At 44.8% G+C, this 12,325-nt stretch overlaps 1 protein-coding gene across 2 annotated transcripts in view; it reads left to right on the forward strand.

Annotated features, from left to right (window-relative positions):
* The window catches only part of LOC146207720 (U3 small nucleolar RNA-associated protein 14 homolog A), a 32,774-nt gene that overhangs the window by 3,369 nt on the left and 17,080 nt on the right, over positions 1 to 12,325 (forward strand). For both annotated transcript variants that reach the window (XR_014704148.1, XM_084589878.1), the window contains exons 6-10: positions 2,531 to 2,608; positions 2,926 to 3,003; positions 4,344 to 4,466; positions 6,146 to 6,240; positions 11,841 to 11,964. Coding sequence is in view for 1 of the 2 variants with exons in the window: in XM_084589878.1 (XP_084446004.1) it covers positions 2,531 to 2,608; positions 2,926 to 3,003; positions 4,344 to 4,466; positions 6,146 to 6,240; positions 11,841 to 11,964 (498 nt within the window). In the remaining variant the exon portion in view is untranslated. The remainder of the gene's footprint in view (positions 1 to 2,530; positions 2,609 to 2,925; positions 3,004 to 4,343; positions 4,467 to 6,145; positions 6,241 to 11,840; positions 11,965 to 12,325) is intronic.

Raw genomic sequence — 12,325 nt, forward strand, 5'->3', positions numbered from 1 at the left:
AAGTCCAGTGCAGAGGTCAATACTGCTTTCTTCTCCAGTTTAGCTTAGAAACGAGACACCCAGGACAAGGGATGTCGGAACCAGTGTTGGAACCAGTGTTGGGGAGGGGGCAAAGCTCCTGCTCATCGTAGTATTCTTTTCTCACTCTAGGGTTTAGCCCTGCACCCCACCTGACGTCCTGCTTTTAATTATTTTTTTTTCCCTTTGCTGTAACCAAACTTCGGAGTGCCGGGTTTCCATAAAATTCGCTGCTACCATAATGTCGCAGTAGGCAATTTTCTGTTTACACTCGCAAAACACGAAAACAGGTAAGGGTTACAAGGCTAGGTGTCATTTTGGTTTTCATAGAACATCAGCGTTGAAGATGAAAATCGCACAGAGCGCAACTCGTTCTGCGCAGAAGTAAGAGAAAGCGCATTCAGTGAGCGTCTACTTATCAAGTATATAAACAATAAAAAAATTTAAAAATCTTTTTTCCGGTACTCCACACTGAAAATATACATCCAGCGTCACTGGCCAGTGCAATGGCCAATTATTCAGTGCAATGCCCTGGGGTCAAATCCACGAAATAGCTCGCTTTGCCGTGATGTCCATTTGACTTAGGCATGGGGGAAGAAGGGGGGAACGCAAATCGTGGGAGTACGAGGAAACAGACAGCAGCCAATCGGCTTTGATGAGCAGTTCAAACTCTATTTATTGTATTTTTAAGGGACCATATACTACCTTCAGCATGTTTTTAAGTCCTAATTGAATGTATTTGGCTACAGTCCTGCAGATTTGTTCACTAGAGCTTATAAAATAAAAATAAATTTATTTTGGAGAAGTTTCAATGTTTCTTGCAGCACGCAGAGTAGTTTCCGCTCCCTTGTGTGCGTGCTTGTCCTCGTTCTGCCATGGGGCGCTTTTAGCTCTCCGAAAGCCTGAAGTGCCTATGGAAAGCATCGTCAGGCATGTCGAAAGGATCATCACGTGCGCGCGACTGCCGAAGCCACTGGTCCGCGAACAGCAAAAAAGAGGAGATGGGACTGGCATGTTTCTCGTGGGTGAAGCGAACGCCAGTTCCGCAGTTCCGTATACAGCAACCGAACGAGTTTGCTTTGAATTGATTGGCATGTCTCATGAAGTCTAAGAAATCTGTGATCCCACCTCCATGATTTGACATCACCCCCAGCGGTGGCGACACACGGCCAATAGAGTGAAGCGGCGAGAGAGAAAGTGAGCGCATTCCAAAGCGAACTCTTTCTTGGATTCGGACCCTGGTTTTGTTCCGTCCGGTTAGGTGATACTGGGATGTCCAAATGTCCTCTGTCCACCTCTCTTTAGGAATGCTGATGCGGCTTGCAAAGTTGCACAACTCTTCCTGAGGGCTTTTTTTTTTTTTTCAAGCGCAGTTCAACGTGGATGTACCTAACCTTCGTGTGGTGAATTATTCAATGCAGTTCATGTTTGATGTAACAGAGTTATTGAAATTGGCAATTTATTTTGTAAAATTGATATTTTGGCAGTGTTGAAATTTGTCTTTTGGCATGCAGAGAGAGAACCTTTCAAAACATTCCACATAAAGTTTGTGGGGAAAACTTTTATTTATGGTGGAAAGTGGATGTTGCATGAGGGGTGGAGATGGTGTTCATTTCGAGACAGCTGTGGAATTTCATTAGATTGAAAGTTACACAAACTTTACTCTGTTACATTACAGCTAAAAGTACACTGTGTTCTGTGAGCGTGAAGTTATAAAAACCAAAATATACTTCTTCACATTGAGGTTTAACTGTATTGCAAACTTCCTTAGTTCCTTGGCATGGACTGTTCGTGAACGCGATGTAACGAAAGCGTTGCAGTAATTGGCCTTGGAATCGCAAACTCACTATGCTGGCTATCTATATTATTAGCCACCGCTTCGAACTGCAAAATACGGAACTGTGCATATGTTTCATGCCGATGAAACACCAACTGCCATGAGGGTAATGTCTGCGATCTCAATAACTGACCGCAGTTCACACAATGCCCCATGCTCTAGCACCATCAGCAACCCTGTGTGGAAAATATAGCAGTCTCTGCAGCTTTCGCTTTTGCAGTGTCACTCCACATTGCAGTTCAACAGAAAGCAGGGAAAAACAGTACAACACCGCAAAAAAGACGTAGAACGAATGCTGCCTGCCTCTCGGTTACTCATGTGATTCTGGTGCCGATAGCTGCCACCCGTTGGGAGCAGAAGTAGCGGAGAGTTACGGCGTTGTGAGCGCTATTGTGGAACCATTTTCTTTCCATTTGTGACCTTGAACAACGATGATTTATCGCCGAGTTTTGTCAAAGGGATTTCAGCTAGAGCAGTTTCTCATTTTGGTTTTCAGTTCTCTTGAAGTGCTCATGCAAAAGCGGCATGCGATGGAATGTCTCGTATTTTTTCTCGGTTTCGTTATGCCCAGGTTCAACCTTGTCCGAAAGAAACACCACAGTGATGCTACTCAAAATTCTTGCGTGCCTGTGAGATTTTGAGAACATCTCTTTTCTTTCTTTTTGTTTTTTTCAGGCACAGCGTCAAGTGGCCTATGAGAAAGTCAGTGAAGAGGTCTCTGTCTGGGAGCCCGTGGTCAATGACAACCGTGTGGTAAGTAAGCATATGACACGCATTTCTTGTATCAACTGGCCAGCGTCAAGAATTTACTGTGCGCAAAAAAAAAAAGAATTTACTGTGCTAAGATGTCAGTCTGGCAAATGTGCTGTTTTAAACAATCAGGCCTGGAAGTTACTTGATCAGGTTAGACAGTTTCATGGCTACAGCTACTTCTGTTTAGGCTGCTTGCACTCTCACTGTAATTTCTTGTGCTGCTGTATCAGTTTGTCATTTTGCTTGTGTCGACAGTTCTTTTTTAAACTGGGAGCAAGTACAACAGGGCATGCAACTCGTTTCCTCACTTCTCGCAGGCTGAACAGCTACGCTTCCCACTCAAGCAGGCGGATATGCGGATGGAATCTGCCCAGAAGTTCGTAGAACGCATCAAGGTGGGTATTTCTAGTACTAGTCGCAGGCTATCAATAGTGAGCTTTAATTTCAGCTAGTTTCAACTTATTATTAGTGTTTCAGAAGTAGAGGGTTAATTTTTTTGGTGTGCATGGAACACTTTAAAAATGTCAGATCACAACTGAAGAAAACAATAAGACTGGAAATAAAGCAGAAATCTAGATTAAGCCTTGAGGGACGTAACACTTTAGTTATCACAGTGCCTCGGTTGTTTGTGACAGAAAAAGTGAAGTTCCCGTATTGCATGCAGCCTCAAATTGAATTTAATCTGGATCTGTTACCGTTTTTAATAGGTGTGCATCAAAATAGGGCAGTACGTAGACGAAATGAACTGTCAGGTTCAATCGCTCAGCGATTCTTCTGACTTTGCAGAGCTTGCTCAAACATTGGAAGAATTAAATTCAGCAGCTGCTGCAAGTTGCAGTTTTCAATGGACTCACGCATGTTCTGACATTTTTGTGAACAGTGGCTGCATCCACAAAATCCATCCTGTAGGGCTTCCACTGTTCGGCACATGGCTGTGATGTAACACAGTCTGGCAGTTGTTTGAATGCATAATAATGGTTGCACAGTCGAGGTACATCACTGTATGCCGCTTGAACGAGGTCACGGTAATCAATTAACTAGCCACAATGCGCCTGAGAGGTCGGGCACAGCTATACACGAGATCCGTGGTATCTGAAACGCACTGCTATACAAAGTCTGGAAAACTATAATCGTGCCTGAAATTGAAAAGTTTGAAGAGCCAAGTGATAACTTTTAAAAACGGACGTGCAACTCGAAAGCACAATGGAAAATACTTCTTTACGGAAGCCAGTGTCACTGATCGATTGTCATGCCATTGCTGGTAATCTCCTTGCACTTGCCTTGCCACGTGTGACTTCATACTGGCACTTAAAGGAGAGGAGTCTTAAAGATCCCCAGGTGGTTGAATTACTCCGTAGCCTTCCACTATGGCTTCTCTTTCTCTCTTCTCTCTACCCACTTTTATTCCTACCTTCCTCCCTTCACTTATGGTGCGATTCAGGTGTCCATAGAACAAGTGTGACAGATATTGTGCCTTTCCTTTCCTATGAGCCAATTATTATTATTATTTGCAAACAAATTATCCAGTACACTGTATTTGTGCATGCCTGTTTCAGCTATATCCGACAGCGTTGCTCAAAGACGTACCATGTTGGTAACACCGTAAAGAACTGTATTCAGATCGATAGTCGGGCTCTGTGTCTATTCTACGGTTGGTTTTGCATGTGAGAGTGAAGTGGAATGCTGGTTTTTGACGTCTTTATGGTGGTTTTTCTCTGCATGCATTGCATTTCAGCCAAGAACCGAACTTGAACGAGAAATCAACAAGATCTTGAAGGTCAGTGAGAATGTTGCGCGACCAGGAGCCGAGCTGACTCCAGCTGAAGAGAAGGCTCTCAAGGCAATGAGTCTGGAAGAGGTTAGTTTCAACAAGGGCACCGCCTCCTTTTGCTACGTGTTTATGTAGAGCGCAGCTGTCCTGCTCTTTTTTTCTCAGGAGGAAATGTTCTGAAGGTTAGAGATTGATGAAAGCACTGGAACAATGTGTCCCTGTTATCAATGCCGCATTGATTTATAAGTTAGTCTGCCGCTACCTGTCAATGGTCTCTACTTTGGGTAGCGCAGCTTTCAATTGCTAATTAGCTTGTTGATCTTCAGTGCAGTTATCACTTGCATAACTTTTTCGGACCAATTTAGTGACTCCCACCCGCACGGAAAACGCCTTAACCACCTTAGACTGTTCAACTTCAAACGCACGACATTGTCACCCAATGGATGCAGTCTGCTTACAGCTGACTTCAAGATACAACGAACAAATGCTGTGTGAGAGACATGATTGTAACAAAGCTGTGTTGTGTTTTCAACAGGACAATACAGTTTTTAGCTGTACAAAATATTGTTAGGTAGAGCCTCGATGGATGGATATTACAAACTGTCGGCTCTATCAAAGTCTTCTCCCTAATAATTTTAGTAAACGCATGCAATTTTTGCTCAGTACATATCTAACGTGAGGGGCTATAAAACGGGTATATCGAACTCTCCAGCAATGTATGTTGTGCATTAAGGTGGCAAATGGTATGCTTTGCTGCATTACGGATGTGACTTATGGTAGGGGGCCGTAAGCATGCCCGGTGCGGTTCATGTTTTTATATCATGTCGTGTTATCTTTTTCTTGTTATCTTGTATCTTGCATGCATGGACAGCACCATGGAAGATATCGTGGTGTGGAGGCTTGGTAAACGGGCGGTCAGCTCGCGTTTCATACCTCTCGCATCCATTGAAGCCTCTTACATTCATTGACAGCTTCCCGGAAACATTGGTGTGGATAGTTGTAGCCTATCAGTAACCATCCCTCTCCCATGTCGGCTGAGGTGGTGAAAAGGGAATTTTCTGCCCGTACCTATATTTTCTGCCCGCACCTATATTTTCAGGAATTTTCCGGAAGCTGCCCTACCTGGCTAATCTTAGACTGCTGCCAATGCATGCTGGCACTGCTGTGCATGGAAGGCAACCTAACTGGCACTAACTAACCTTTGCAGTCTCAGTAAAAAACTGCGAGCACCTTCGAAGCCGTGTTACAGCTTCGGAAAACCTGCCTTCCCATTTTCCTAGCAAGGATCTCCTCAGCTTTGTCTCTTCACTGGCAACATTGAGCAGCTCTTGCGAAGGTTTTTGACAGATATTTATATGACAAATTTTCGACATATCGGGCTTTTCTTTTTTTTTTTTTTTGTTTCATGTTTGCTATAATGAAACTCAGCGGCAGTTCCTATTGGTGCCTTTGCAAATCATTGTGAAAGCATGTTACAGAGAATTTGTCTCTAACAGCTTAGCAAGCAGTCTAACACTTGGCAGGGAACGCTGTTGTAAGACCAGATTTTAAGTTGTTTTTGCATGTGTTACATTCTTGGCGCATGATCGCCTTAGTCACTTATATGCCTTAAAACCCAGTTAAATACAAATTGTGCTTGTTACAGGTCCAAATGTCTGTATGCATTGTTCATACAGAAATGAAATTGTATTGTCATGGCTGCTGAACCAGGCAACTGAAATGTGTGCATGCATGTTTATTGCCCTCTTGCTTTTTTTCTTTGTCAGGCCAAGGAGAGGCTCGCTGAGCTGAAGAAGATGAGGGCCCTGCTCTCCTACCAGGAGATGAAGGCTCGGCGGCAGGGCAAGATCAAGAGCAAAAAGTGAGCGCGTGGAAGCCATTTCGTCATTTAGCTTTTGCCTTCTGTATGCACAGCATTGCGAAACACCTACCTGCAATGGCTCTGAGTTTTCTGGTGGCTGATAAGATCACTAGAAACTTTCAGCATCGGAGCGAAAAAAAAAAGAAAAAGACAACTGTTAATTTCTACACTGATGCATCATGCTTTTTTAATCTTTGTAAATTTTATTATTATGTATTATTATTATTTTTTTATGGCTTTTGGCTATTGATTACTCAGTGTTTAGATACTTTAGCCAATGTTGGCTTGTTATGTAGCTACCGGAGTGGATTCTGAACTTCTGGACTGATTTACAGCCTTTCTGGATTGACTTAGGCCTTTTGGCTATTGATTACCCAATTTTTCGACACTTTAGCCATTGTTGGCTTGTTATGTGGCTACTGTTGAATTGGCTGTGGAACTGTCCCATTTTACACATTCCTTCAGACACCACTCGTGAGCCAAGAAAGGCTTTCACCTTAAAAGGAAAGATGTTCAAAAGATGATTATTTCTATTATGTAACAGTTTCTAATATATATCACTCATTACTGTTTGTGAACAATGCAGATATAACTGACTAACTTGGTTTCGACCACTCTCTTTATAGCAAATTGTTGTCATTGCAGATCTGAGTACTGAAAGATTATGTCTCTAATCATGCATTGCTGCGTAAGTCTAAATGGCTGCGAATTGCACGAGCGAGGTTCATTGTCAGAGTTTTATAAAATCGGGACCTTGTTAACTAGAGCAACCATTTGGAGATATTTTGCCATAATAAAACAAGAATAAGGAGACTGCAGCCATGAAATTAGGAGACGCCTGCTTCTGGGAAAGAGAGCAATGGTTAGCCTTGACCGCCTAGTAAAGAGCAGAGACATTAGTCTGCCAACCAAGATCCGTATAACTCGTGCTATGGTCTTTCCAGTTGTGATGTATGGATGCGAGAGTTGGACTGTGAAAAAGGCTGACCGCCGAAGAATTGACGCGTTTGAATTGTGGTGCTGGCGAAGACTCTTGAGAGTTCCTTGGACTGCCAGAAGATCAAATCAGTCGATATTGTCAACCATAAACCCTGGAGAAAGATTTGGAGAAAGTCGCTGGAGAAAGATTTGATGTTGGGAAAGGTTGAGGGTCGCCGGAGAAGGGGTAGGCAGCGAACGCGTTGGTTAGATGGCATCCTCGAGGCACTGCAGATGAAGTTATGTGATGTTAGGAAGATAGTGAGAGACTGGAAAGCGTGGCGTGACATGGTCCATAGGGTCACGAAGAGTCGGACACGACTGAACGACTAAACTGAACTGAAGAGCAGATATCACTGCCGGTTTTATAGCATACTTTTGCTATATGTGCTCGATGCACACGTAGGCAATTTTTGTATGTTGCAAGTGAAACTGTACACATAATTCTGGTTTACAAAAACAAAACACCCTGAAATTCCTTTCATCCTGCTCTTATTTCTTCTATTTTCATTAACACTTTTTATAATTTCGTTTACGTCTTGTGGAGGTACCGGAGGCTGAATGTAATGTAGGCTTATTTAAAAACTAATACTGGCATAGCACAACATTATCTTTCAGCCTAACAATAAGCCATTGCTTGTGTGTTTGTCTGAAGCTAGCTGCACCGTCAGAAAGAAATACAATAAACATGGCCAAACTGCTCCAAGCCTAGGTTTTGAACCTGCAGTTGTATGAACAGATAAGCTTTGCTGGCCACTACATGCGAGCACTATTCTGTCACTGCAGCTACCCAGTATGTTTAATTGCCAACCTCTCGAGCTGTGCACTACATGTCGTGTTCATTAGTAGCTGCATTGCTATCGCTTTGCCCTCTTAAGGTGCATTGAGTGGTCTCATAATTTTTCTAGTACACAACCACTAAGGTTCCCAGTCACGAATTTCGCCCATCTTTGCCTGAAACCTGACCTTGAAACCGTAGTCTGGCTCGAAAGCGAAGTGAAGCATGACGTGCTAGCACATAATGCATTCAGCCATGTATGCTAATTCGGCTGCAGCTTTTTTTCTCTTCCCTTTCATTGCAGTTTTAGGGTCATTCCTTTCTTAATGGGCTGCATTGCCTCTTTTTCTTGGTCATAGGCAACTTTACTTCTCTTATTCGTGCACTCCATTCACTTTGCCTCATGGCCGGTAGGCTTTTGCAGAGGTAGCTTCAGCTTCCAAAACTACTGGTTACACTACCTCAAAGAGCGCTGTTTTATTTGTTCGGTTACCATTTGCCTCCGAAGGTTGGCTTTGTGACACTAATCTGTTCACGTGCTGCGACATCATCATTTTGTGGGAGGTGTGCCTCGACAGCCGGATGCTCTTTATGATAACCCTTATGTTTTTGAAGTGTGCTTGCATTTTCGCTTTACTATATCGGGATTTTTACTACAGTCGAACCCGGATAATTCGAATTTTGGTTATATCGAACTCGCTGAATATCCCCTTGAAAATCACATGGAAAAGTATAGGAAAGCTGTGTCGTATATCGAACTCAATTTCACCGGTCGTTTGATATATCGAACACCGCACCACGCACTCGAAGGTGCGTCTTCCCCAAAGATGATCACATCATCCTCAACCGTTTGCTGTGTGTCGTTTTCAAGCCACTTACGGAAGGAGTGAGAGGAAGCAGTTCGACAGCGGCTAGTCTAGGGCAGCGCCGCGCCCTTATCCCAAAGGCATGTGAATCTGTGCTGATCGTTTGCCGCGCGAGCACGGGATGTTTGCAAGCTATGTGCATGAAGGAATGAGAGGGAACCGGTTTGGCAATGGCCAATACGAAGCAGACGCAGCCAGTGCAGCCGTGGTGCTCGGGAGAGGGGAAAAATGGGATAGAGCAACAAGTTCACTCCCCGCCAATGCAGGAGCTATCAAAAGTATAGTAAAAAATAAACACGCCATGACGTTATCGCTGCGCAGCATTTTGGCGCACTACCAATAAATGAACTGTGGATGATGTGTCGACCGAAACGAAGGGACACACCATCGATTAATTAAAGGCTGTTTCACATGCAAGCGAAGATGCTCGCGATTTCTGCCACGGCGACGCAAAAACCTGTCTTGAGCTGTCGCGGCAGCTCGAGCGGCGACAGCTACGCAGTTCCAGGAAATTTTTCACCCTGTCGCTGCTGCTTGTCGCTGAGTTTGCTCAATTGCTTGCATATAACTAGCCTTCACGCTTTTGTTGTTGTTTTTTCGAATTCTCGAGGGCAAAAGTGTAAGGTGGGTGCATTATACGAGCGGGTTGATTGCGCGACAAATATGGTGTATCATTTTTTCACAATCGCAAGCGGTGTCTCAAGCCAATTTCTGTATATCGAACTATTTCGCGATCCCCTTCGAGTTCGATATATCCGGGTTTGACTGCATATCTGAGTTTACTTTACCAAGTTTTACTGCAACATGAGTGCATAGGGTCCTTATCACTGCCTGTGTGCATACAGTTGAATCCCGCTATAACGAAATTCACGGTGCACGAAAAAAAATTCGTTCTCGCGGAACTTCGTTATCGCAAAAATTTGACGTGAAACGCAGAAAGAATTGCCCAAGCAGCAGCAAAGGCGTTTAATGCCAAAAATCTGTAAGCTTGGTTTGCTTACGCTTCACGGCGAGCAACGCCGTCACGCGATTTTCGCACTCGGTCAGCAAACCCATTGCAACATCGTCGTCTCGGACAGCAACGAAATTCCTGATGACATCAAAAGCGTCCATCACCTGTACGGCGGTTGCCGCAGCCGGCGCTTCCTGTACGTCGTCGTCTTCTTCATCGGAAGAGTCCTTATCATTCCGGGCAGCTTTTATGATCTGCTCATCACTCACATCTTCGTGAACAACAACACAAGCGTCAGCGCCGATGTATTCGTCGAGCTCGAGATTAGGCGGCACGGTTCCTATTTCTCCCAGCGTTTTCCAGGCGGCCGCGATCCCCGGAGCCGGTGACGCCTCTTCGTCGTCGTCTGTAACGCCTGGTGTTAGGCCAGCAGAGTGTACGGGTCGACCTCCGGCAAATCCGGCGTGCCTGAAACAGTTCACAATTACTGAGCGCCCCAGTGTGCTCCAGGCAGCAGACATAATCTGCAGTGCCACGTACAAGTCCACCTTCGTGTCTCGGCCGGTTTCAGTGTTAAAAAGCAGCCGCTGAATTAACCTCCCGCGGTAAGCGCGCTTCAGGCTAAGAATCACGCCCTGATCGAGAGGCTGTAAGACAGACGTGCAATTGGGAGGGAAAAACCTCAGCTCCGTGTTAGTGAGCTTGACTTCGTCGGAGTGATGCGCTGAACAATTTCCAAAAGCAAGCAAACTTTACGGCCCTGCCGCTTCATGTCGCGGTCGAATGCCATCATCCACTCGGTGAAAATAGCGCGGGTCATCCATGACTTGTTGTTCGCCTTGTACTGCACAGGTAGGCTACGAGTTCCCTTAAAACAGCGCGGCTTGGCACTTTTGCCTATGACTAACGGCGGACGCTTGTCCGAGCCATCCATGTTTGTGCAAAGCAGCACTGTGATGCGTTTTTTGCTGTGTTTGCCGCCGTGACAGCGCTGCCCCTTGAAGTCGAGCGTCCTAGCCGGCAACATCTCGTAGAATAGCCCGGTCTCGTCGGCGTTGTAAATGTCTGCAGGCGCGAAGTTGCTTAAAATTCCGGCCATGTTACTCGCCTTCCAAGCAGCTGCTCCGTCCACGTCTGCTGACATTGACTCGCCGCACAACACTTTTCCAACGATGTTATGGCGGGCCTTGAAACGGTTTAGCCAGCCAATGCTGGCTTTAAAATCATCAATGCCAAGTAGGCATGCATAGTTCAAGGCTTTCTGCTGGACGATGCTTCCGGACAGGGGGACGTTGCTGGCTCGTGCTTCCACAAACCACGCATGCACTGCTTTGTCCAACTCTTCATGGAGGGGCCGCGTCACCTTTTTGTGCTTCGAGGATGTGCCTGAAGCAAGTGCCATTCTCACGCTGTCCTTATTGCCTAGAATCGTTGACAGCGAACTTGCAGGAATTCCGAAGTCTTCAGCAATTGCCGCTTTCTTCCTTCCGCTTTCTGCTTGGGCGATTATTTGAGCTTTTTGCTCAAGGGAAAGAGTTTTGCGTTTTTTCACTTGCGTTGCCATCGTGTCCTGCGGATGAAAACTCGTCGTTGTCGAAGAGAAAGGCAGCGAGTGAACAACGCGACCACGACACAAAGCCAAAATGGCGGAACTGCAATCACGTGATTTCATGCTTAATGTGGCTTTGGATTTGACTTGGACTTCTCGCCAATAAACTAGTTTCGGTTTCGATTTTGAACGCGAAAATTTCGTTGAAGCGGAAACGCTCTGCAAAAATGGTTCGTTGTGCAGAGAAATTTAGGCCATTCTTATAGGATACTCGCGGGGAATAAAAAATTATTCGTTGTCGCGGAAATTTCGTTGTGGCGGTATTCGTTGTGGCGGGATTCAACTGTATCTGTCATTGCCAGTAAAACTTGTGTACATTCTACACGGGATAAACTTCAGCAATCGGGGGGTCGAATTTTTTCTCACGTGTGCTCTTGCAGTGGGCATGGCTGTAACCTTGCCTTGTGAATTTTTCAGGTACCATCGGATACTAAAAAAAGAGCGTTTGAAAAAGCAAATGAAGGAGTTTGAAGAGCTCAAGGAAAAGGACCCTGAACTTGCCATTGAAAAGCTGCGGGAGCTTGACAAGCAGAGGATTCTGGTGAGCTTCCAAAGCCGTGCATTTGTCGGCGCATGGATCTGTGTAAACTGACACTGTTCGGTAGATTGTTTACAGCAGGTGAGAATAAAGAGGAATTAAGGTGAATTTGAAAGTCAAGATGTTTGTTACTCTCATTTTTTTTTGCTCTTGCCTGGTCATTACTTAGTGGCACTGTACATGAGTGGTGTCATAACATGTTGAAATCAAAATTACCTGGTAAGGATGAGTCGTTAGGGAATGTAGAGCTCCGGTAGTCCTTTAACATTTGAATAACTGTAATAATGGCGCTTTTCTTTTTTTGGTTTATGCTAAGCTTTGGCCAGAGGAGGAATCTCGAGGTTGACATCCCATTTACATTTTT

This window comes from Amblyomma maculatum, chromosome 1 (assembly GCF_055883805.1).
Source record: "Amblyomma maculatum isolate TAMU_Amacu chromosome 1, ASM5588380v1, whole genome shotgun sequence".
In the NCBI taxonomy this organism is placed as follows: Eukaryota; Metazoa; Arthropoda; class Arachnida; order Ixodida; family Ixodidae; genus Amblyomma; species Amblyomma maculatum.